Here is a 26,110-nt window from a genome sequence, read left to right on the forward strand (position 1 = left end):
CCACCTACAGATATGACATCATGTACCGGCCCGGGAAGCTCAATGAGCCCCCAGACGCCCTGTCCCGTGGATCATGTGCCAGTGCCCAACTAGACCAGCTACAGTCCCTCCATAACGACCTCTGTCACCCGGGTGTCACCAGATTTTTCCATTTTGTCAAGTCCCGTAACCTGCCCTTTTCCCTTGAGGAAGTCCGGACGATTACCAGGCAATGCAGGGTCTGCGCTGAGTGCAAACCGCAGTTCTACCGGCCAGGTAGGGCGCACCTTGTAAAGGCCACTCGCGCGTTCGAGTGCCTTAGCGTTGATTTTAAAGGCCCCCTCCCCTCCTCTAACCGCAATGTTTATTTCCTGAATATCATTGACGAATACTCACGTTTCCCTTTTGCCTTCCCCTGCTCGGACATGACCACGGCTACAGTGATTTGGATCCTGAACAAGCTCTTCACCCTGTTCGGCTTCCCAGCCTATATTCATAGCGACCGTGGGTCCTCTTTCATGAGTGACGAGCTGAGGCAGTACCTGCTCGCCAAAGGCGTTGCCTCCAGCCGCACCACCATCTATAACCCCAGGGGCAATGGTCAAGTAGAGCGGGAGAACGCAACCGTCTGGAAGGCCGTTCTATTAGCGTTAGGGTCTAGGGGCCTTCCAGTCAGCCGTTGGCAAGGCGTCCTTCCGGACGCATTACATTCCATTAGGTCACTCTTGTGCACAGCGACCAATAGGACCCCTCACGAGCGGATGTTTTCGTTCCCCAGGAAGTCCTCCTCGGGTACTTCGCTCCCGGATTGGCTGATGTCCCCGGGACCCGTCCTGCTTCGGAAGCATGTCCGGGCCCATAAGGCAGATCCCTTGGTCGAGGAGGTCCAACTGCTCCACGCTAATCCCCAATATGCTTACATAGCGAACCCTGATGGGCGGGAGGACACGGTTTCTGTCTGTGACTTGGCACCCGCGGGTGCCCCGGAGGTCACCACGTCCTTCCGCCCCACGGTCCCTGGTGTCGTCCATTCGGAGACTGCTACGCCTCTTCCTCCCTCAGTCCCTGTCCCCAATGTAGTGCGTCCTGAGCCCGTGGCGGCCCCCCACCCCCCAGCTCCGGTTCCCACTGTTCCCCATGCGCCACCAGGGCCACCGCTCACTCCTCTCGCCCCTGTGTACAGCTCGCTTGAGTCGCCGGAGCCGTCGCCACGCAGTACCCGACGACTGGACGGGACGATGGATGGGTCCGCTTCACACCACCCAGCGCCTTCTCTCGACGCTCAGTGCATGGAGCCTGGGCCGACATCGCTCCCTGATCGGACGACTCTGCGACCTACACTACGACGATCGTGACGGCGGATCAAGCCACCGGTTCGTCGGGACTTGTAATATTGTTTCCGCTTCACCCCCGTGTTGTTTTTTTAAAAGGAAGGGGTGAATGTGGTGGACTTCAGTTGTGCCTTTGTCCTATATGGACCACCGTTGTGTGTGCTTGTCATACCTGGACACATCCCCTTCCAGTTTGGGTCCTCCCCTCGGCACCTAGTATAAAGGTGGTTGTCTCCTCCCCCTTGTTCAGTCCAGGTTGGTTATTTGTTGGGATCTGCTCCTGATTCTGTTGTGAATAAAAGCCTACACTTATTGGCATATCGGTAGTCTTTCGCCTTATTGATAGCGCATCAGAGAGGACACAGGTTTAAGGTGCTGGGGGGTAGGTACAGGGGAAATGTTAGGGGGAAGTGTTTCACACAGAGGGTGGTGGGCGAGTGGAATCGGCTGCCATCAGTGGTGGTGGCGGCAAACTCAATAGGGTCTTTTAAGAGACTCCTGGATGAGTACATGGGACTTAATAGGATGGAGGGTTATAGGTAGGCCTAAAAGGTAGGGATATGTTCGGCACAACTTGTGGGGCCGAAGGGCCTGTTTTGTGCTGTAGTTTTCTATGTTCTATGTTCTATAAGCACAAATAGTTGTGAATGATATTTCAAAACTTAAATACTTAGTTAAATAAAATATACCAGTGATGAGATGGCAGGTGATGTGTTGTAGCTGTAGCAAGTAGAAGCTGATGGACGCCAACATGATCCCAGCAGTAACATCTGGAAGGAGGAAGTATCTGCTGCTTGCTTCAAATTAGGTTTGAGGAACTCGAGTCCAAACTTTGGACACTGCGCTACATCAGGGTGGGGGGACGTTACCTGGACACTTGGTTCCAGGAGGCAGCCAAACCCCTTACGTTAACTACTTCAGATTTGCTCCATGGTTCAGGACAGGAGGGTATGATTACAAGAAGGAAAGATATGGGAATCCAGGGGGTAGCACTGTAGGAACTTCAGTCCTTGCACTTGTCCATCTGTTGTGGAGGTTCATCTCGCCTGCCTGAACAAGACTGAGCAAATATAAAAATAGAGAAATTGGGAGCAGGAGTAGGGCATTCGGCCCTTCGAGCCTGCTCCACCTTCATTTTGATCATGGCTGATCATCAAATTCAATATCCTGATCACCCCTTCCACCCATATTCTTTGATCCCTGTAGCCCAAGAGCTACAGGGATCAAAGGGCGGGCAGCACGGTAGCACAGTGGTTAGCACTGCTGCTTCACAGCTCCAGGGACCTGGGTTCGATTCCCGGCTTGGGTCATTGTCTGTGTGGAGTTTGCACATTCTCCTCGTGTCTGCTTGGGTTTCCTCCGGGTGCTCCGGTTTCCTCCCACAGTCCAAAGATGTGCGGGTTAGGTTGATTGGCCATGCTAAAAATTGCCCTTAGTGTCCTGAGATGCATAGGTTAGAGGGATTAGTTGGGTAAATATGTAGGGATATGGGAGTAGGGCCTGGGTGGGATTGTGGTCAGTGCAGACTTGATGGGCTGAATGGCCTCTTTCTGTACTGTAGGGTTTCTATTCTTCATATCTAATTTCTTCTTGAAATTACACAACGTTTTGGCCTCAACTACATTCTGTGGAGTGAATTCCACACATTCACCACCCTCTGGGTGAAGAAATTTCTCCTCATCTCAGTCCGAAAAGGTTTACCCCTTATCCTCAAACTATGACCCCTAGTTCTGGACTCACCCACCATTGGGAACGTTCTTTCCGAAACTACGTTGTCTAATCCTGTTAGAATTTTATAGGTTTTTAATCCCTTCTCTCTCTTCTAAACTCCAATGAGCACAATCATAATCAACTTAGTCTCTCCTCATATAACAGACCTGCCATCCCAGGAATTAGCCTGATAAACATTCGCTGCACTCTCTTTATAAGAGGGACATCCTTCCTCAGATAAGGACACCAAAACTGCACACAGTGCTCCAGGTGCGGCCTCACCAATGCCTTGTATAATTGCAGTAAAACATCCCTATTCCTATATTCAAATCCTCTCACTATGAAGGCCAACATACCATTTGCCTTCTTTACTGCCTGCTGTAGCTGCATGCTTACTGTCAGCAACTGATGCATGAAGACACCAAGATCTCGCTGAGTATCATAGAATTCCTGCAGTGTAGAAGAAGGCCATTCAGCCCATTGAGTTTGCACTGACCACAAATCCACCTACAAGCCTTATTTATCCTTGCTCGTCCCTCTGACATTAAGGGGCATTTTAGTATGGCCAATCACCCTAACCTACACATCTTTTGGGCTGTGGGAGGAAATGGAGCATCCTGCGGAAGCCCACGTAGACACGGGGAGAACGTGCAAACTCCACACAGACAGTTACCCAAGGCCAGAATTGAACCCAGGTCCCTGGCGCTGTGAGGCAGCAGCAGAAACCACTGTGCCACCATATCCACCTCTCTCAATTTACACCCATTCAAATAATAATCTGCCTTCGTATTTTTGTTACAGGAGTGGTTAACCTCACATTTATCCACATTATACTGTATCTGCCATACATATGCCCACTCAGCCTGTCCAGATCACGCTGAAGCATCTCTGCATCCTCTTCACCCTTCCACACAACTTCGTATCATCTACAAATTTGGAGATAATACATTTAGTTCCCTCTTCCAAATCATTAATATACAAATGGACCAAAGCACCATGGTATAGGAGATTGTTCAAGTTGAGAGAGTAAAAAGGAATGCAGTGCTATGGGATAGTCTATTTAGGGAATATATAGTGTTCTCTGTGGCTGAGAGTAAGTCCCGAAGGGTTGGTTGCCTGCCCAGTGCCAGGGCAAGGATATCTTCTTGTGACAAGAGAAGAATGAGGTGCGAAGGTTGTAGTTGCCATTATCCATGTGGGTACCCAGTGCTGTGGTTGGACTGAGCAAAGGGTTCTGATACGAGAGTATAAGCAGTTAGCGGCTAAATTAAAAAGCAGCATCACAAAGGTCATAATTTCTAATTGCTACCTGAGCCACAAGCAAACTAGCATAAACTAAACACAATAGAGAGTTGAATGTGTGGCTCAAAGATGGTAAGATGGTGAGAGGGAAAAGGAGTTTAATTCATGGGGCACCGCCATCAGTATTGGGGAAAGAGGAGTTGTTACAGGCTTTAGCCCTGGACCTCAAAATGGTTTCAGACAAGCACTTGATTAGATCCATATAGATCAAGCAATACAGACTTGATATTAACAACCCCGAGGTACTGACAACATATAACTCCAATTACTTGCAACTAAAGACCAAATATGTCTTTAAAGATCAGCTAAGACAGCCGAGTTTCAAATTGTAATCGCCATTGACTCCAAAATCAATGTAGTGTTAACTCTCTACTTTTATTTTTTATACTACTGTTTACTATTTCCGCATTCTCTATCAAAAAAGACAGCTTAATTAATCTATCCAGCAACGTTATTCTAGCCAAAACCCTCATGTTTTTTCACTGCTGAGCATTTAAACATTTAGCATTAATACATTTCCTCCAAAAATACATTTGCTGCAATTCTTTTTTAATTATTGGTGGAGTTTCCTCATTATTGGTGGTATGCAATAAAATCCTACACTTAATTTACAAATAGGAAGGAAAACTTTGCGGGTTATATTTAAGGTCATAATAGTGCTCTTCAAAACACCTTCAGAGACCAATTTCTTAAATCCCAACGTTACTACGAAACTTGGTTCATATACTGATAAAAGTTTCGTTAAGAATTTCACAGATAATCAAAGACTACTGATTATCCAGCAAAATATACCAAGTTACGCACATTTCCCGAACACTCAAAAGTTTTAAGTCGTTCATTTTAATTCACATTCACTTTTCTTCCACTTATTCAATCTGCATGTATACTCACAGTAACAGGTTCCTTTTAGTGGATTGCCCTGGTATTGTGATTCAATATCACATCTAGAAGAAAGTTTAACATAGATTAATCAACGCAATCATGAATTTTATCTCATTATTTTTGTTTTGCATTGAAATTATATCAGGTTTATATCTTGAAAACACTTTACTTTTCAAATTTAAAACATAACAGTTCCTATAACGAGATGGATGGAAAATGCGGAACATCCTCGCAACAAGATGCAATGGATGCGAGCTCAATTAATACTAAATCTGAGATCAATAGATGTTTGTTAGTCATAGAGATTGAGTCATAGAGGTTTACAGCATGGAGACAGGCCTTTCGGCTCAACTTGTCCATGCTGCCCTTTTTTTTAAACCCCGAAGCTAGTCCCAATTTTCCGCATTTGTCCCATATCCCTCTATACTCATCTTACCCATGTAACTGTCTAAATGGTTTTTAAAAGACAAAATTGTACCCGCCTCTGCTACTACCTCTGGCAGCTCGTTCCAGACACTCACCACCCTGTGTGTGAAAAAATTGCCCCTCTGGACACTTTTGTATCTCTCCCCTCTCACCTTAAGTCGATGCCCTCTAGTTTTAGATTCCCTTATCTTTGGAGAAAAGATATTGACTTTCTAGCTGATCTATTCCCCTCATTATTTTATAGACCTCTATAAGTTCACCCCTCAGCCTTCTACGCTCCAGAGAAAAAAGTCCCAGTTTATCCAGCCTCTCCATGTAATTCAAACCATCAAGTCCCGGTAGCATCCGAGTAAATCTCTTCTGCACTCTTTCTAGTTTAATAATATCCTTTCTATAATAGGGTGACCAGAACTGTACACAGTATTCCAAGTGTGGCTTTATTAATGTCTTGTACAACTTCAACAAGACGTCCCAATTCCTGTATTCAATGTTCTGACCAATGAAACCAAGCATACTGAATGCTTTCTTCACCACTCTGTCCACCTGTAACTCCACTTTCAAGGAGCTATGAACATGTACTCCTAGATCTCTTTGTTCTGTAACTCTCCCCAACGCCCTATCATTAACTGATTAAGTCCTGCCCTGGTTCAATCTACCAAAATGCATCACCTCGCATTTGTCTAAATAAAACTCCATCTGCCATTCGTCAGCCCACTGGCCCAATTGATCAAGATCCCGTTGCAATCCGAGATAACTTTATTCACTGTCCACTATGCCACCAATCTTGGTGTCATCTGCAAACTTACTAACCATGCCTCCGATCTTCTCATCCAAATCATTAATATAAATTTCAAATAACAGTGGACCCAGCACTGATCCCTGAGGCACACCGCTGGTCACAGGCCTCCAGTTTCAAAAACAATCCTCTACAACCCTTCTGTCATTAAGCCAATTTTGTATCCATTTAGCTACCTCACCCTGGACCCCGTGAGATTTAACCTTATGCAACAACCTACCATGCGGTACCTTGTCAAAGGCCTTGCTAAAGTCCATGTAGACAACATCAGCTGCTCTGCACTCATCTACCTTCTTCATTACCCCTTCAAAAAACTCAAATTGTGAGACATGATTTTCCACTCACAAAGCCATGCTGAGCGTCCCTAATCAGTCCTTGTGTCTTTAAATGCCTGTGGATCTTGTCTCTCAAAATACCTTCCAACAACTTACCCACCACAGATGTGAGGCTCCCTGGCCTGTAGTTCCAAGGTTTTTCCCTGCAGTCCTTTTTAAACAAAGGCACAACATTTGCCACCCTCCAATCTTCAGGCACCTCACCTGTGACTATCGATGATGCAAATATCTCTGCTAGGGGAACCGCAATTTCCTTCCTAGCCTCCCACAATGTCCTGAGATACACCTCATCAGGTCCTGAGGATTTATCTACCTTGATGCGGCTTTAAGACTTCCAGCACCTCCGTCTCTGTAATATGTACACTCCTTAAGACATCACTATTTATTTCCCCAAGTTCCCTAACATCCATGCTTTTCTCAACAATGAATACTGATGAGAAATATTCATTTGGGATAAAGAACAAAGAACAAAGAACAATACAGCACAGAAACAGGCCCTTTGGCCCTCCAAGCCTGTGCCGCTCATGTGCCCACTAGACCATTCTTTTGTATCCCTCTATTCCCAGTCTGTTCATGTGGCTATCTAGATAAGTCTTAAACGATCCCAGCGTGTCCGTCTCAATCACCTTGCATGGCAGTGCATTCCAGGCCCCCACCACGCTCTGTGTAAAATACGTCCCCCTGACATGTGTTGAACTTTGCCCCCCTCACCGTGAACCCGTGACCCCTTGTGTTCGTCACCTCCAACCTGGGAAAAAGCTTCCCACTGTTCACTCTATCTATGCCCTTCATAATTTTATACGCCTCTATTAGGTCGCCCCTCATCCTCCAGGGAGAACAACCCCAGTTTACCCAATCTCTCCTCATAGCTAAGACCCTCCATACCAGGCAACATCCTGGTAAACCTCCTCTGCACTCTCTCCAAAGCCTCCGCGTCCTTCTGGTAGTGCGGCGACCAGAACTGGACGCAGTATTCCAAATGTGGCCTAACCATCGTTCTATACAGCTGCAACATCATATGCCAACTTTTATATTCTATGCCCCATCCAATAAAGGCAAGCATGCCATATGCCTTCTTCACCACCCTCACCACCTGTGCTGCCACCTTTAAGGATCTGTGGACTTGTACATCCAGATCCCTCTGTGTGTCTATATTCCTGATGTTCTGCCATTTATTGTATAGCTCTCCCTTACATTAGATCTACCGAAATGCATCACTGCGCATTTATCTGGATTAAATTCTATCTGCCATTTCTCCGCCCAATGTTCCAGCCTATCTATATCCTGCTGTATTCTCTGACAATGTTCATCACTATCCGCAACTCCAGCAATCTTCGTGTCATCCGCAAACTTACTGATCACACCAGCTACATCTTCCTCCAAATCATTTAAATATATCACAAACAGCAGAGGTCCCAGTACAGAGCCCTGCGGAACATCACTAGTTACAGACCTCCAACCGGAAAAAGACCCCTCCACTGCTACCCTCTGTCTTCTATGGCTAGGCCAGTTCTCCACCCATCCAGCTAGCTCACCTTTTATCCTGTGAGATTTAACCTTTTGCACCAGCCTGCCATGAGGACATTGTCAAACGCTTTACTAAAATCCATATAGACGACATCCACGGCTCTTCCCTCGTCAATCGTTTTTGTCACCTCCTCAAAAAACTCAACCAGATTTGTGAGGCACGACCTCCCTCATACAAAACCATGCTGTCTATCGCTAATGAGATTATTCAGTTCTAAATGCGCATATATCCTATCTCTAAGAATCTTCTCCAACAACTTCCCTACCACGGACGTCAAGCTCACCAGCCAAGAATTACCCGGGTTATCCTTGCTACCCTTCTTAAATAACGGGACCACATTTGCTATCCTCCAATCCTCTGGGACCTCACCTGTGTCCAGTGAAGAGACAAAGATTTCTGTTAGAGGCCCAGCAATTGCATCTCTCGCCTCCCTGAGGAGTCTAGGATAGATGCCATCTGGCTCTGGGGATTTGTCTATCTTAATGTTTCCTAAAAAACCTAACACTTCCTCCCTTGTAATTGAGATTTTTTCTAACGGGTCAACACATCTCTCTGAGACAATACCAGTCAACATGTCCCTCTCCTTTGTGAATACTGATGCAAAGTATTCATTTAGGATCTCACCTACTTCCTTTGGTTCCAAGCATAATTCCCCTCCTTTGTCTCCAAGAGGTCCGATTCTTTCCCTAACAACCCTCTTGTTCCTAACGTATGTATAAAATGCTTAGGATTCTCCTTAATCCCGTCTGCCAAGGACATTTCGTGACCCCTTTTTGCCCTTCTAACTCCCTGTTTGAGTTCTTTTCTACTTTCTCTGTATTCCTCCAGTGCTCCATCTGTTTTTAGCTGCCTGGACCTCATGTATGCCTCTTTTTTCTTTTTGATTAGACCCACAATTTCACTGGTTATCCACGGCTCTCGAATCCTACCTTTCCTATCCTTCCTCTTTACAGGCACATGCCTGTCCTGCAGTCTTATCAACTGCTGTTTAAAAGACTCCCACATGCCAGATGTGGATTCACCCTCGAACAGCCTCTCCCAATCAACAGCCACCAAATCCTGCCTAATCCGGCTGTAGTTAGCCTTCCCCCAATTCAGCACCTTACCCATAGGACAACACTCATCTTTTTCCATTACTATCCTAAAGTTTACAGAATTGTGGTCACTATTTGCCACATATTCCCCGACTGCAACTTTGATGACCTGACCGGGCTCATTCCCCAGTACTAGGCCCAGTATAGCCCCCTCTCTAGTTGGAGGGATCGCACCCATCTCTTGTGGATCCGCACATAGATGAGCTTGTTGATCCTTAAGAGGCCCTACTCTCTCCCTTGTTACTCTTTGCTCTGTACTGGGACCTCAGTGTTCCACAGGAGCAGGCTGAGGGTAAGGGAGCTTGTTTGTGCACTAATTTATTTAATTATTTTTCAGTTAAATTAGTGAAAAAAATCGGAGGTTTTTTTTCTAAACAGGAAATAGGCCCAGCAGCAGCCTGGGAAGTTTTTGGAGGGTTTAAAAGTAGGCCGCACCTTTGAGCGGGCAGCGTCGTTAGCGGGCAGTGGAGTGAGCAGGGGACAGAGTGAGAGCTATAAGGGCTTTGGCTCACAGGGCTTCGGCGAAGGCGAGGAAGGTTGTTTGTTTGTTTTTCTTTGGTTACACCCCCTTTTTGTTTTATCCCCAAAACTAAAAAGGACATGGCTGGTATGAGTGGGAGGCCAGTATACTGCATTCGGTGTGGGATGTGGGAGTTCCTGGAGACAACTTGCCTCCCGGAAGTCCATATCTGTGCCAGATGTGTGGAACTGCATCTCCTGAAGGATCGTGTAAGGGAGCTGGAGCTGAGGCTCGATGAACTCAGTTTAGTTAGGGAAAATGAGAGAGTAATAGATAAAAGTTATAGTCAGGTAGTGACACCAGGGTCTCGGAAGGAAGACACGTGGGTCACGGTTAGGAGGGGTAATAGTCAGAAGGGTGATGTGCCAGAAAGCACCCCAGTGGCAGTCTCCCATAAGAGAAAGGGAATGGCAACAGATGGGAGAAGGGAAGGGAGTAAGCAGTCTGTGGAGGGATCCCCTGTGGTTGTCCCCCTCCAAAATAGGTATATTGTTTTGGATTCTGTGGAGGGGGATGACCCTCCAGGGGTAAGCCACGAGGACCAGATCGCCTCCACGGAGACAGGCTCAGGGGTCCGGAAGGGAAAGAAGGGGTTTAGGAGAGCGATAGTTGTGGGGGACGCAATAGTTAGAGGCACGGACAGGCGCTTCTGTGGGACTAAACGAGAATCCAGGATGGTAGTCTGCCTCCCTGGTGCCGGGGTACTGGATGTCTCCGAGAGGGTAGGAAGCATATTTAAAAAGGAAGGTAGTCAAACGGATGTGATTGTACACATTGGTGGAAATGATGTAGGTAGGAAGAGCAGGGGGGTCATACGAGAGAAATTCAGGGAGTTGGGTGCTAGGCTAAAAAGTAAGACCTCCAGGGTAGCAATCTCTGGACTGCTCCCGGTGCCTAGTGCAAGTGAGGCTCGGAACAAGGAGATTCTACAGTTGAACGCGTGGCTAAAGGACTGGTGCAAGAGGGAGGGTTTTAAATTCATAGATAACTGGGAAATCTTCAAGTCAGGATGGCAACAGAAAGGATGGGTTACACCTTAACTGGAAGGGAGCAAATATCCTGGCTGGGAGTTTTGCTCGAGTGTTTCGGCAGGATTTAAACTAGTGTGGCAGGGGGGTGGGGAACAAAACAGGAGGTCAGTAAATACTGAGGCTGGGGTCGAGCTGGGGGCCAGGGCAAGGCTAGCTAAGAAGAGGAGCACTCTGGAGGAGGAGGACCTGACTGGGCCTGGAGGTCTGGAGTGCATCTGCTTCAATGCGAGGAGTGTAACGGGTAAAACAGACGAACTTAGGGCCTTAATGCTTGTGTGGAATTTGGATGTGGTTGCGGTGACGGAAACTTGGTTAAAAGAAGGACAGGACTGGCAGCTGAATATTCCGGGGTATAAGTGTTTTAGGCGAGACAGAGGAGGGGCTAAAAAAGGTGGGGGAGTAGCGATATTAGTTAAGGAGCATATTACCGCGGTGCAGAGGGTAGACAACTTAGAGGGGTCATGTACTGAGTCGCTGTGGGTGGAACTCAGAAACAGGAAGGGTGCAGTCACTATGCTGGGGGTGTACTACAGACCACCCAACAGCCCACGGGAAGTGGAGGAAAGGATATGTCAGGAGATTCTGGATAGGTGCAGAAAACATAGGGTTGTTGTAGTGGGGGACTTTAATTTCCCTGGCACAGACTGGAAAGTGCTTAGAGCTGGGGGACCGGACGGGGAGGAATTTGTAAAATGCGTCCTGGAAGGTTCTTTGGAACAGTATGTAGATAGCCCGACTAGAGAGGGGGCTATACTGGACCTAGTTCTGGGAAATGAGCCCGGTCAGGTCGTCAAAGTTTCGGTAGGGGAACATGTGGCAAATAGTGACCACAACTCTGTTAGCTTTAGGATAGTAATGGACAAGGATGAGTGCTGTCCTACGGGCAGGGTGCTAAATTGGGGGAAGGCTGACTATAGCCGGATTAGGCAGGAATTGGTGGATGTTGATTGGGAGAGGATGTTCGAGGGTAAGTCCGCGTCTGGCATGTGGGAGTCTTTTAAGGAACTATTGATAAGGCTGCAGGATAGGCATGTGCCTGTAAAAAGGAAAGATAGGAAAGGTAGGATTCGAGAGCCCTGGATAACCAGGGAAATTGAGGATCTGATTAAAATGAAAAGGGAGGCGTACGTTAAGTCCAGGCAACTAAAAACAGATGGAGCTCTGGAGGAATACAGAGAGAGTAGGAAAGATCTCAAACGGGGAGTTAGAAGGGCAAAAAGAGGTCACGAGATGTTCTTGGCAGGCAGGATTAAGGAGAATCCTAAGGCATTCTATTCATACGTTAGGAACAAAAGAGTTGTCAGGGAGAAAATCGGACCTCTCAGGGACAAAGGAGGGGAATTATGCTTAGAACCCAAGGGAATAGGGGAGATCCTAAATGAATACTTTGCATCGGTATTCACGAAGGAGAGGGGCGTGTTAACCGGGAGTGCCTCGGAGGGAGGTGTTGACCCGTTAGAGAAAATCTCCATTACAAGAGAGGAAGTGTTAGGTTTTTTAGGGAACATTAAAACTGACAAAGCCCCAGGGCCTGATGGCATCTATCCTCGACTGCTCAGGGAGACGAGAGGTGAAATTGCTGGGCCTCTGACGGAAATCTTTGTCGCTTCTTTGGACACGGGTGAGGTCCCTGAGGATTGGAGGATAGCGAATGTGGTCCCGTTGTTTAAGAAGGGTAGCAGGGATAACCCAGGAAATTATAGGCCGGTGAGCTTGACGTCCGTGGTAGGGAAGTTGTTGGAGAGGATTCTTAGAGACAGGATGTATGTGCATTTAGAACGGAACAATCTCATTAGTGACAGACAGCATGGTTTTGTAAGAGGGAGGTCGTGCCTTACAAATTTGGTGGAGTTTTTTTGAGGAAGTGACAAAAACGGTTGATGAAGGAACGGCCGTGGATGTCGTCTATATGGATTTCAGTAAGGCATTTGACAAAGTCCCACATGGCAGGTTGGTTAAGAAGGTTAAGGCTCATGGGATACAAGGAGAAGTGGCTAGATGGATGGAGAACTGGCTTGGCCATAGGAGACAGAGGGTAGTGGTCGAAGGGTCTTTTTCCGGCTGGAGGTCTGTGACCAGTGGTGTTCCGCAGGGCTCTGTACTGGGACCTCTGCTATTTGTGATATATATAAATGATTTGGAAGAAGGTGTAACTGGTGTAATCAGCAAGTTTGCGGATGACACGAAGATGGCTGGACTTGCGGATAGCGAAGAGCATTATCGGGCAATACAGCAGGATATAGATAGGCTGGAAAATTGGGCGGAGAGGTGGCAGATGGAATTTAATCCGGATAAATGCGAAGTGATGCATTTTGGAAGAAATAATGTAGGGAGGAGTTATACAATAAATGGCAGAGTCATCAGGAGTATAGAAACACAGAGGGACCTAGGTGTGCAAGTCCACAAATCCTTGAAGGTGGCAACACAGGTGGAGAAGGTGGTGAGGAAGGCATATGGTATGCTTGCCTTTATAGGACGGGGTATAGAGTATAAAAGCTGGAGTCTGATGATGCAGCTGTGATAGAACGCTGGTTAGGCCACATTTGGAGTACTGCGTCCAGTTCTGGTCGCCGCACTACCAGAAGGACGTGGAGGCATTGGAGAGAGTGCAGAGAAGGTTTACCAGGATGTTGCCTGGTATGGAGGGTCTTAGCTATGAGGAGAGATTGGGTAGACTGGGGTTGTTCTCCTTGGAAAGACGGAGAATGAGGGGAGATCTAATAGAGGTATACAAGATTATGAAGGGTATAGATAGGGTGAACAGTGGGAAGCTTTTTCCCAGGTCGGAGGTGACGATCACGAGGGGTCACGGGCTCAAGCTGAGAGGGGCGAAGTATAACTCAGATATGAGAGGGACGTTTTTTACACAGAGGGTGGTGGGGGCCTGGAATGCGCTGCCAAGTAGGATGGTGGAGGCAGGCACGCTGACATCGTTTAAGACTTACCTGGATAGTCACATGAGCAGCCTGGGAATGGAGGGATACAAACGATTGGTCTAGTTGGACCAAGGAGCGGCACAGGCTTGGAGGGCCGAAGGGCCTGTTTCCTGTGCTGTACTGTTCTTTGTTCTTTATTCTTTATGTATTTGTAGAAGCTCTTTGGATTCTCCTTTGCCTTATCTGTCAAAACAATCTCATGTCCCCTTTTTGCCTTCCTGATTTCTCTCTTAACTCTACTCCTACACCCTCTATACACTTCAAGGGATTCACTTGATCCCAGCTGCCTATGCATGTCATGTGCCTCCTTCTTCTTCTTGACCAGGGCCTCAATATCCCAAGTCATCCAGGGTTCCTTACTTCTGCCAGCCTTGCCCTTCACTCTAAGAGGAATGTATTTACCCTGAACCCTGGTTAACACACTTTTGAAAGCCTCCCACTTACCAGACATCCCTTTGCCTTCCCACAGACTCCCCCAATTAACTTTTGAAAGTTCCTGCCTGATACCATCAAAATTGGCCTTGCCCCTATTCAGAATTTTAACTTTTGGGCCAGACCTATCATTCTCCATAGTTATCTTAAAACTAATAGAATTATGGTCACTGGTCCCAACGTGATCTCTCACTTCTGTCACTTGCCCTTCCTTATTTCCCAAGAGGAGGTCAAGTTTTGCCCCCTCTCTAGTCGGGCCATCCACATACTGAATGAGAAATTCCTCCTGAATATACTCAACAAATTTCTCTCCATCCAACCCTCTCATACTATGACTGTCCCAGTCAATGTTGGGAAAGTTAAAATCCCCTACTATTACCACCCTACTTTTCTTGGAGCTATCTGTAATCTCCTTACATATTTGCTCCTCAATTTCCCGCCGACTATTTGGGAGCCAAAAGTACAACCCTATCAAAGTGATTTCCCCCTTCTTATTTCTCAGATCTACCCATATAGACTCAGTGGCTAAACCCGCAGATATATCCCTTCTCAGTACTGTTGTGATGTTTTCCTAATCAAAAGCGCAACTCCCCCTCCTCTCTTACCTCCTGTTCTATCTTTCCTATAGCACCTGTACCCTGGAACATTGAGCTGCCAGTCCTGGCCATGTTTTAGTAATTTTTACTATATCCCAGTCCCCACCCATGCCCTGGATTCTTCTGCCTTGCCTGTCAGGCCTCTTGCATTGTAATAAATGCAGTTTAATCTGTACTTCCTTTCCTCTCTGTCTTGCTTTTGTCTGATCTGTCTGGTACCAGGATTACTGACACTACCTTTACTACTTAATGTGCTCTCTTTAACTTCTGTGCTGTCCTCAACCTTCTCTTCTGTCTCCCTACTGCTTTGATCCCACCCCCCTGCCAAACTAGTTTAAACCCTCCCTAGTGGCTCTTGCAAATCTCCCATCAAGATGTTAGTTCCCCTCCAGTTCAGGTGTAATCTGTCCCTCTTGAACAGGTCACCCCCTTCCCCAGAAAAGATCCCAATGATCCAAAAATCTAAATTCCTGCCCCGTGCACCAGCTCTCAAGCCATGCATTCATCTGCCTAATCCTCCTATTCCTGCTCTCACTGGCACATGGGACCAGTAGTAGTTCAGAAATTACTACCTTAAAGACCCTGCACTTTAGCCTTCTGCCTTCTCTATATTCACACTTCAGGACCTCATCCCTTTTTCTACCTATGTCGTTGGTACCAATATGTACAATGACCTCTGGCTGCTCCCCCTCCCCGTTAAGAATGTCCTGCAACCGCTCAGAGACGTCCTTGACCCTGGCACCAGGGAGGCAACTCACCATCCTGGAGTCTCGATTGCGGCCACAGAAATACCTGTCTCTGCCTCTAACTAGTGAGTCCCCTATTACTACTGCTCGCTTACTCTTTGCCCGACCCTGCTCTACAGCAGAACCAAGTGTGGTGCTACAGGCCTGGCTGCTGCTGGTATCTCCCCTGACAAGCTATCCCCCTCAACAGTATCCAAAATGGTATACCTGTTTGAAAGGGGAATAGCCACAGGAGACCCTTGCACTACCTGCCTGCCTCTACCTGACTGAACCTGTATTGTGACAACCTCCCTGTAACCAGTGTCTATCACACGCTCCAGGGTATAAAAGTCCAGGGTATAAAAGGATGTGTTGCCAAGTCAAGTGAATTGAGTTAAGGTACAGGTCAGCTTTGATCTCATGCAATGAAATTAATCAATTGCCACACCATCAGAAGGGATGTGGAGACATTGGAGGGTACAATGTGCTGCTAGAGGATACAACAGCAATGTTTAAGATAGATGACAGCAACGTGACAGATACAGGGAATAGAGGGATATGGCATAAAGGCAAAAGGACTTTAGTTTGGAAAGACGTCAAGTGTCAGCACAGGCTTGTTAGGCCGAAGGGCCTGTTCCTGTGCTGTACTGTTCTTTGTTCTTAATGTAGAATGGGCTCAAGGACTGAATGGTCGTGTCCCTTTGGTGAATTACTAGCAAAACATTAGTGACACTGTGCACAACAAAGAACAAAGAACAGTACAGCACAGGAAACAGGCCCTTCGGCCCTCCAAGCCTGTGCCGCTCCTTGGTCCAACTAGACCAATCGTTTGTATCCCTCCATTCCCAGGCTGCTCATGTGACTATCCAGGTAAGTCTTAAACGATGTCAGCGTGCCTGCCTCCACCACCATACTTGGCAGCGCATTCCAGGCCCCCACCACCCTCTGTGTAAAAAACATCCCTCTAATATCTGAGTTATACTTCGCCCCTCTCACCTTGAGCCCGTGACCCCTCGTGAACGTCACTTCTGATCTGGGAAAAAGCCTCCCACCGTTCACCCTATCTATCCCCTTCATAATCTTGTACACCTCTATTAGATGTCCCCTCATTCTCCGTCTTTCCAAGGAGAACAACCCCAGTCTACCCAATCTCTCCTCATAGCTAAGACCCTCCATACCAGGCAACATCCTGGTAAACCTTCTCTGCACTCTCTCCAATGCCTCCACGTCCTTCTGGTAGTGCGGCGACCAGAACTGGACGCAGTACTCCAAATGTGGCCTAACCAGCGTTCTATACAGCTGCATCATCAGACTCCAGCTTTTATACTCTATACCTCGTCCTATCTGAGTTATACCATATGCATACAATACAAGCATACCATATGCCTTCTTCACCACCTTCTCCACCTGTGTTGCCACCTTCAAGGATTTGTGGACTTGCACACCTAGGTCCCTCTGTGTTTCTATACTCCTGATGACTCTGCCATTTATTGTATAACTCCTCCCTACATTATTTCTTCCAAAATGCATCACTTCGCATTTATCCGGATTAAACTCCATCTGCCGCCTCTCCGCCCAATTTTCCAGCCTATCTATATCCTGCTGTATTGCCCGACAATGCTCTTCGCTATCCGCAAGTCCAGCCATCTTCGTGTCATCCGCAAACTTGCTGATTACACCAGTTACACCTTCTTCCAAATCATTTATATATATCACAAATAGCAGAGGTCCCAGTACAGAGCCCTGCGGAACACCACTGGTCACAGACCTCCAGCCGGAAAAAGACCCTTCGACCACTACCCTCTGTCTCCTATGGCCAAGCCAGTTCTCCACCCATCTAGCCACTTCTCCTTGTATCCCATGAGCCTTAACCTTCTTAACCAACCTGCCATGTGGGACTTTGTCAAATGCCTTACTGAAATCCATATAGACGACATCCACGGCCCTTCCTTCATCAACCGTTTTTGTCACTTCCTCAAAAAACTCCACCAAATTTGTAAGGCACGACCTCCCTCTTACAAAACCATGCTGTCTGTCACTAATGAGATTGTTCCGTTCTAAATGCACATACATCCTGTCTCTAAGAATCCTCTCCAACAACTTCCCTACCACGGACGTCAAGCTCACCGGCCTATAATTTCCTGGGTTATCCCTGCTACCCTTCTTAAACAACGGGACCACATTCGCTATCCTCCAATCCTCAGGGACCTCATCCATGTCCAAAGAAGCACAGTGAGTCAGAGGATAGACACACAGTTGGTCTTAGAGCTACTACATGACGCAATATCATAGTACAGCCAGAGGGTGGGTCTTGTGTCATAAACTGATACATCATAAATATTACACTGACAAACGAGTAGATAGTTTACATACTGAAAGGGCATTACATGACCCAGTCCAAAGGTATTAATTACTGACCATCCCGAACTAGGATTGCAGCCCAACATGGAATGAAGGTAGTTTAACTCTAGTTTCAGAATCAAAGACCAAGGCACCAACACTACTTGATTTATTGACATTTGCATTTATTTATTTATTGACAACATAGTGTAGATATTAATTTACATAAGGTTAACTCAACTGTAAACCATTATATCAAAGCATTCCTTTATAACAGTATGACAGAATGATGTGCGCTGTTTAAAATTGCAATAACATTTTAGTAAGTTTACATCCAAGTTCTGCATTCTAGCAGGAAAGTTGCACAAAATAAATTTAGACATTCCCTATTCCGGAATCCCCCACAAGACAACCTTTCCATGATTGTTAATGACTTGGTATCAGCTGGTGATCTTCTGCCACCCAAAATTCAGATCCTGTCCACCTGTTTTGAGTAGAGCCATTCCTGCATGATAGCAGGAATTAAGATCACACAGTCCACTTGCTGCTAAACTAGAATGGTGTTTGTGGTCGGGCTGGGTGTTTTGTTCTGACATTATCCAAAGGTTATCCAGTGGTTAGCACTGCTGCTTCACAGCTCCAGCGTCCTGGGTTCGATTCCCGGCTCGGGTCACTGTCTGTGTGGAGTTTGCACATTCTCCTCGTGTCTGCGTGGGTTTCCTCCGGGTGCTCCGGTTTCCTCCCACAGTCCAAAGATGTGCGGGTTAGGTTGATTGGCCAGGTTAAAAAAAAAAAATTGCCCCTAAGATGCGTAGGTTAGAGGGATTAGCGGGTAAATATGTGGGGGTAGGGTTTCTATGATTCTATGAAAACACTGCTGTCCATGTTCAAACTCACACTGTCCTGTTTCATTGATTGGCACTGTGTTTGCTGACCAACTCTGGCCGCTGGTTAACAAACACATCAATTTTAAAAACATTTCAAATCCCTCCCCAAAGTCTTCTTTATCTGTGATCTCTTCCAGCCCTACAACCTCCCAAGATCTGTGCTCCTCGAGCATCCTCAATTTTAATGACTTCAGCACTGATAGCTTCAGCTGCCTAGGTCCTAAGACCTGGGACCTGGTTCTCCGACGTCTCCAGACGGCCTGTGGGAATTCCAATGGCCCGGTAAATCGGGATTCCTGTCATGTGTGATGGCTCTTGGGATTGACCTGGCTTGCCTTGCTGGCTCCGATTGGGTTCCTGCCCAGAGTGGGCAGCAAACCAATAATTATGCAAATATCTTCATCTCCATGTCATTAGCGGGACTGACCCTATGCAGTGGTCATGTGATATTCACTCAGCCTCACTAGTGGAAGTCACGTGGGCATAGTTTGGCGTTACTCTTGAAAAGTGAGGACCTGGCGGCAAGGCATCCAAGGGGGAGCTAGGAGGTAAATGTTCATTTTTAAATGTTTTTGTCTTGCTTGGGGAGCATGTATGACTCAACGGGGGCAATTGGGCTTTGATTGGAGGGGAGGCCTTGCCTGACTGTTTCCATTGACTCTTTGAAATGTTGGAGCTAACACGATCTATATCAGTTAAAGGCACCTGTATGTCAAAAGTGTTGTTTCCTCTCTGTGTCCAATCTCAGCTCTGACCTTCTGGCTCCATTGTACCATGCACTGAGCACATCTGAAGCCCTGCATACCTGGACCTGTTAAACTCTCACAGTTTGGCATAGTCCTGTCCTCATTCAGAGATCCCCAGCTCACGAAGCCCTGTTTTAACTCCCCTCACACACAATGAGTGTTACTCATAGAAACCCTACAGTACAGAAAGAGGCCATTCGGCCCATCGAGTCTGCACCGATCACAATCCCACCCAGGCCCTACCCCCATATATTTTACCCACTAATCCCTCTAACCTACGCATCTCAGGACATTAAGGGGCAATTTTCGCATGGCCAATCAACCTAGCCCACACATCTTTGGACTGTGGGAGGAAACCGGAGCACCCGGAGGAAACCCACGCAGACACGGGGAGAATGTGCAAACTCCACACAGACAGTGACCCAAGCCGGGGATCGAACCCAGGTCCCTGGAGCTGTGAAGCAGCAGTGCTAACCACTGTGCTACCGTGCCGCCCATACCGTACTGACCCAGGACCTCTCTCCCTTCAAACCCCACATGAGTGCTGGACATTGGCACATCTCATGGAACTTCCATTATTCACAATCGCACTGGATCAGGGAGAGGAATTGGAAAGGTGAGTGCACACAAAGGTTACCTGCCTCAGCAACAGCTGAGAGATGTGCTGCCAGATAACCCTATTCACAAAAACAGCCTCAACACAGACACACAAGGGAAGCTCCATAAAGGATAATGCTCACTGCCCCTGCATGCCTCTGCTCCCTCAAGTCTCATCCTTATCCCTCTGGATGACAGTAACACTATGAGAGAGGACGCTAGAGTCTACACGGATGATATAGTTAAGAAAGCCCACCAACATCTCTATTTCCTCAGGAGGCTAAGGAAATTTGGCACGTCCGCTACAACTCTCACCAACCTTTACAGATGTGCCATAGAAAGCATCCTTTCTGGTTGTATCACAGCTTGGTATGGCTCCTGCTCTGTCCAAGACTGCAAGAAACTACAAAGTGTTGTGAACGTAGCCCCGTCCATCACGCAAACCAGCCTCCCATCCACTGACACTGTTTACCCTTCCCGCTGCCTCAGAAAAGCAGCCAGCATAATCATGGACCCCATACATCCTGGACATACTCTCTTCCACCTTCTTCCGTCAGGAAAAAACTACAAAAGTCTGAGATCATGTACCAACCAATTCAAGAACAGCTTCTTCTCTGCTGCCATCAGACTTTTGAATGGACCTACCTTGTATTAATTTGATCTTTCTCTACACCTTAGCTATGACTGTAACACTACATTCTGTACTTTCTCCTTTCCTTTTCTATGAACGGTATGCTTTGTGTGTATAGTGCGCAAGAAACAATACTTTTCACTGTATCCCAACACATGACAATAATAAATCAAATCAAAAAGATGGATAACATTGCGAACTGTCTATCTTGCTTTCTCTTCCATGTCCTCACAGACTGAGGATGGAGTTTGATCTAGAGCCATTCCAGATAGCGGTTCTGATCATTGGTGCCAAGGAAAGCAACAGGTTGCAAGAGCACCAGGGCCAACCCAGGCATGACCCTGCACCAGAGCAGCAGGACCCAGAAGATCAGGGGGCTGCTACAGAGGCTCAGGTGCCTACCATCCATTAGGCCGAGCAGGGGCAAGACGACAGCGAGACTGTAGACCCCGGGTCTACAGGAGGTGCTAGCATTTTGAGGCCACCTGCGCCGCAGAAGACTGCGCCTGTAAAGAGGGACAGTGCGGCATCTGTGCCAGGTGTTCAATAACCTGGCACCGAGAAGAGGGGGACACCCACGGAGGTCACCGTTGCCCTTAACTTCTTTGCCACTGGATCTTTCCGGGGACTGTGAAGGATTTCACAGTCATCGTATTTTCTTCAATGTATCCATGCTGACTGTTAAAAATATCACTGACCATAAAGGTAAATATTTTCATGGCTTAAACTTAGATTGCATCAATTCAAACTTAAAGTAGAATGGCTGATTGTTTAGCTGGTATTTCTGGATCAGAATAAGGCCTTAATATCAAATACATAGTCCATAATAGATGTTCAAAGCAACATTGGATGTGTGACGCTACAGTACCTTTAAGAAATGTACTTTCATCATGTTTCTCTGCAGTGCTTTTAAGAGGGACTTCTGTGCTTGTTGCTGACCTGTCTGACTAGACATCCTTTTATTGTTGCTTAAATGATTTAATGGACTTTTATTATTAATCTGGGCCTATTGTACTCTCTGGGAGTTCATGGCCCTTTTTGTTTTAGAATCATAGAATCATAGAACCCCTACAGTGCAGAAAGAGGCCATTTGGCCCATTGAGTCTGCACCGACCACAATCCCACCCAGGCCCTACCTCCTTATCCCTACATATTTACCCACTAATCCCTCTAACCTACGCATCTCAGGACTCTAAGGGGCAATTTTTAGCATGGCCAATCAACCTAACCCGCACATCTTTGGACCGTGGGAGGAAACCGGAGCACCCGGAGAAAACCCACGCAGATACGAGGAGAATGTGCAAACTCCACACAGACAGTGACCCAAGCCGGGAATCGAACCCAGGTCCCTGGAGCTGTGAAGCAGCAGTGCTAACCACTGTCCTACCGTGCCGCCCCTTGCGGGAGGATTGATTGGCAGGCCAGGTGGGACAGATTTTTCCTCCCAAGAGTTTTTTTACTTTCAGTTTTGGTTGCTGGCTAGTTAGAAGCTGTTGGACTCCAGACTTGTGTGTGTCTCTCCCTGGTATTTGAAATTCTGCTGGCTAATTTGGAAGCTTTCTCACTTCTCTAGAGTGAAAATGTTGCTGTTACGGGCTTGCTAGCTAGAGGCCAGCAGTGGCTCTATCCTTACCTCTAGGTGGGCTGCAAGTTACAGGGCTGGGAAATCAGAGTTTCAATTCTCTATCCAAAGGACTAATTCACAGCAAGTGTCGCAGAGCTCGAGAATCCAGCACCACATGAGCATTCTTATTTTCTGTGCTACACCTGGGACCCATGGATGTTTGGAAGAGTGTTTATTTGTTTGTTTGGAACAGTGCATTTAGTTGTTAATATTTATACAATATCATGGTTGTTTTTTTTCTTGTTTGTAATTGGTAAAAGTTATTTCTATATGTTAACTGTATTCTTGAATAAGCTTTGATTGATAAAAGCTCCCCAGTGGGTCATTTGAATCATAGCTGAAGTGAAACATCTTGTGCTACCCGTGTCAAATTCAAAGCTCAACACTTATGGTCAAGGCTGACTTCATAAAATATCTTGGAGTTTCTGACCTGGATTATAACAGATGAAAAGCCTGACTATTTCAAAGTAACAGGTATCTTAAATTGTGGTAAGAAAATGAATTGAACAATATTCTCCTGCACTTTTTATATCTTAGTTTATGAGGGATTCTTTTTAAATTACTCTTCAAACACTCCATTTGATTACGTTAGCTTGCTCATTAATTGAAAATGTCATTGCCACAAAGTGGAACTGAAATATATGGAAATTTTATAGCAGTTATAAACCTCCGCCAAAAGCAGTGTGCACATAAAAAGCACTGAATGTAACTTACAGCTGACACTTGTCGCCTTTGATTCCTTTTGTTGTACAGAAACATTTTCCTGTCTCGGTATTGCAGATGGTTGCGTGTCCATTGCACTTGCAGGCTTGAGGAAGTAGTAAACAGAATCAGAAAATGCAGCAAGTGAAAAATTACAAAAAACAACCATTTATCTTTGCTCACTGCACATGAAGAGAACAGGCTAATTTACGGGGTCCTTTTATTACCATGCTATCTGCACCAAAATAGACCTCAACCTCAACTTTGGAAAATAATCCATTACTGCACCAGTATAGCAGTTCTATTTCCCATGCCAGCTTTGTAATGCATAGAGAATTGTGGGCCATTTCGTACTGTTGCCAGGTTGGAAATTGCCCCAGTTCAGCTCATCAATCAGGCAGATCTTGACCAGCCAGAACTGGATTCAAATTGTGAACAGAGATGAAAGGACAGTGAGCTAACACACCCGATCAGACATGGTCATTTATTAATCAGCTAGAATACGCCTTTGTCTAACAGAGAAGGCTCTCCAGTTTCAGGAGTTCAATTGAATGGCCGTGGGTTATTTCTATTCAATCATGGGCATGTTGCCAGAGAAAGGACTGATGTTTGTGAAGACCCACACATCATCAATCACCATTCAAAGATCACCACTGGAAGCATATCGTCCAACCATTCAAGATTCCCTGCTTTAAGTAAAATCACATTGAATAATAAGAACAAAATCTTCATTTCAAACAGTAACTTGGAACTTATTTAAAACCATTATACCAATATCTAAAAAACATCTTTTTCTTTCAATTAAAGTCTGAGACTTTGTCTAATTTAGCTCTTTTGTGAGCCTTGATGACGGATAGGCAATAACACTTCAGCATTGAGCAGAATAACAGAGCACAAGACTTTCCATGCAAGAATCAGATTCCCTGCTGGTATTTCAACAGAAATATTTTAGCATTCTAATCAGTAGCCTAGTGGTATTGTCACTAGACTAAAGAGACCCAGGATAATGCTCTAGGTACCTGGGTTTGAATCCTACAATGGCAGATGGTGAAATTTGAATTTAATAAAAATCTGGAATTAAAAGTCTACTGATGACCACGAAACATTGTCGATTGTTCTAAAAACCCACTTGGTTCACTAATGCCCTTTAGGGAAGGAAATTTGCCATCGTTATTTGGTCTGGTCTACATGTAACTCCAGACCCACAGCAACATGGTTGACTTTTAACTGCCCTCTGAAATGTTCTTATGAGCCACTTAGTTGGGGGCAATTAGGGATGGGCAAAAAATCTGGCCTAGCCAGCAATACCAACGTCCCATGAATGATTAAAAAATAAAAAAGTTGTAAATAAATCTTTTTTGTACAAATGCAACATATGACTTGCAACAAGTTTAGTTATCATGGTGTTCTGAGATGGGCCCTTCTACCTTAAACTCTTGGCATGGGATTTGGTTCTGAGACAGACTGTAGATATACTGTGCTTAACACTTGTTTATTGGTACAGAGCAGGCACATTGCCCCTAAGCATGATTCCAACCTCTCTCTTGATTAACACATTGATGCACGTTATCATACACGAGGCTTGATGCTCAGGAAATAAAGGCTTTTATTTGCTGTAACAAAGCAGCTACCAATTATATACACGATCCCAGACTGAGGGGTCCCAGCCAGAGCAGGGACCTTTATACCTCTCCCAGGAGGCGGAGCCCGACTGGGATGTACCACAACACTACAATACAAAGGTGTAACAACCCCACCCTAACCCCAACAGCAACAAGTAGCACAACCCATCCCTAACCCAACAGCAACATATGTACATACTTGTAGTACTGGCCAGCCCCTGGCTCAGTACTATCCAGTGGGAACCAACGATGGTTCACCACATTCACCCCTCCTTTGAAAACAAAGGCCGGCGGGGTACAAAAACAGAATAATTTGTCATCAGTCTATAAGTTCAGACGGTCAGGGGGACCGCACCGTCGTTGTGACCTCCTCAGTACCGGCGGTGACACCGGAGTAGGCACTTGCGGTGGTGTTCTCCCCAAGGCGATGTCCAGCTGTTCCTCCTCAGGCTCACAGGCCGGTTGACCCTGAGGTGACGGTAATCCATGGAGTCCCGACACGCCCTGAAGTGGCGACCATCCTCTGGACTCAGGCAAGCTGTACACAGGAGTAAAAGGGTTAAGCAATGGTCCTGATGCTGCCCGCGCCATGTCCGGGGGGAAACAAGAGTTAAGGGGTTTGTAACAGGGGGTATGGGAGCGACAGGGGTTGCTACGTCCCCTGCTGGCGCCAGGTCTCGGATCGAGACCGTGTCCTCTCGCCCGTCAGGGTATGCCACATAGGCATACTGAGGGTTGGCGTGGAGGAGATGGACCTGTTCGACCAACGGGTCGGACTTGCGGGCCCTTACATGTCGCCGCAGGAGGACAGGTCCTGAGTACGTCAACCAAGACGGTAATGAGGTCCCCGAGGAAGACTTCCGAGGGAATGAAAACATCCTCCCATGGGGAGTAGCATTGGTTGCCGTACACAGGAGTGAGCGAATAGAATGGAGCGCATCAGGGAGCACCTCTTGCCAACGGGAGACTGGCAGGCTTTTTGACTTCAACGCCAGCAAGACAGCCTTCCAGACTGTAGCATTCTCACGTTCCACCTGTCCGTTACCCCTAGGGTTGTAGCTCGTGGTCCTACTAGAGGCAATCCCGTATGAGAGCAGGAATTGCCTCAAGTCATCGCTCATGAACGACGAGCCCCTGTCGCTGTGAATGTAGCCGGGGTACCCGAACAGGGTAAAAAGATCACGGAATGCCTTGATAACCGTGGCAGCGGATGTATCAGAGCAGGGAACAACAAAAGGGAATCTAGAGTACTCGTCAATGATGTTGAGGAAGTACACATTCCGATCTGTTGAGGGAAGGGGGCCCTTAAAATCGACACTCAGTCTCTCAAAGGGACGA

At 46.6% G+C, this 26,110-nt stretch overlaps 1 protein-coding gene across 1 annotated transcript in view; it reads right to left on the reverse strand.

Moving 5' to 3' along the window:
• atrn (attractin) overlaps positions 1–26,110 on the reverse strand; it is a 394,947-nt gene that overhangs the window by 292,417 nt on the left and 76,420 nt on the right. The window contains 2 exon segments of the mRNA XM_078199200.1: positions 5,214–5,266; positions 23,163–23,256. Of these exon segments, the coding sequence (XP_078055326.1) occupies positions 5,214–5,266; positions 23,163–23,256 (147 nt within the window).

The sequence above is a fragment of the Mustelus asterias genome, chromosome 1, assembly GCF_964213995.1.
Source record: "Mustelus asterias chromosome 1, sMusAst1.hap1.1, whole genome shotgun sequence".
Classification (NCBI taxonomy): Eukaryota; Metazoa; Chordata; class Chondrichthyes; order Carcharhiniformes; family Triakidae; genus Mustelus; species Mustelus asterias.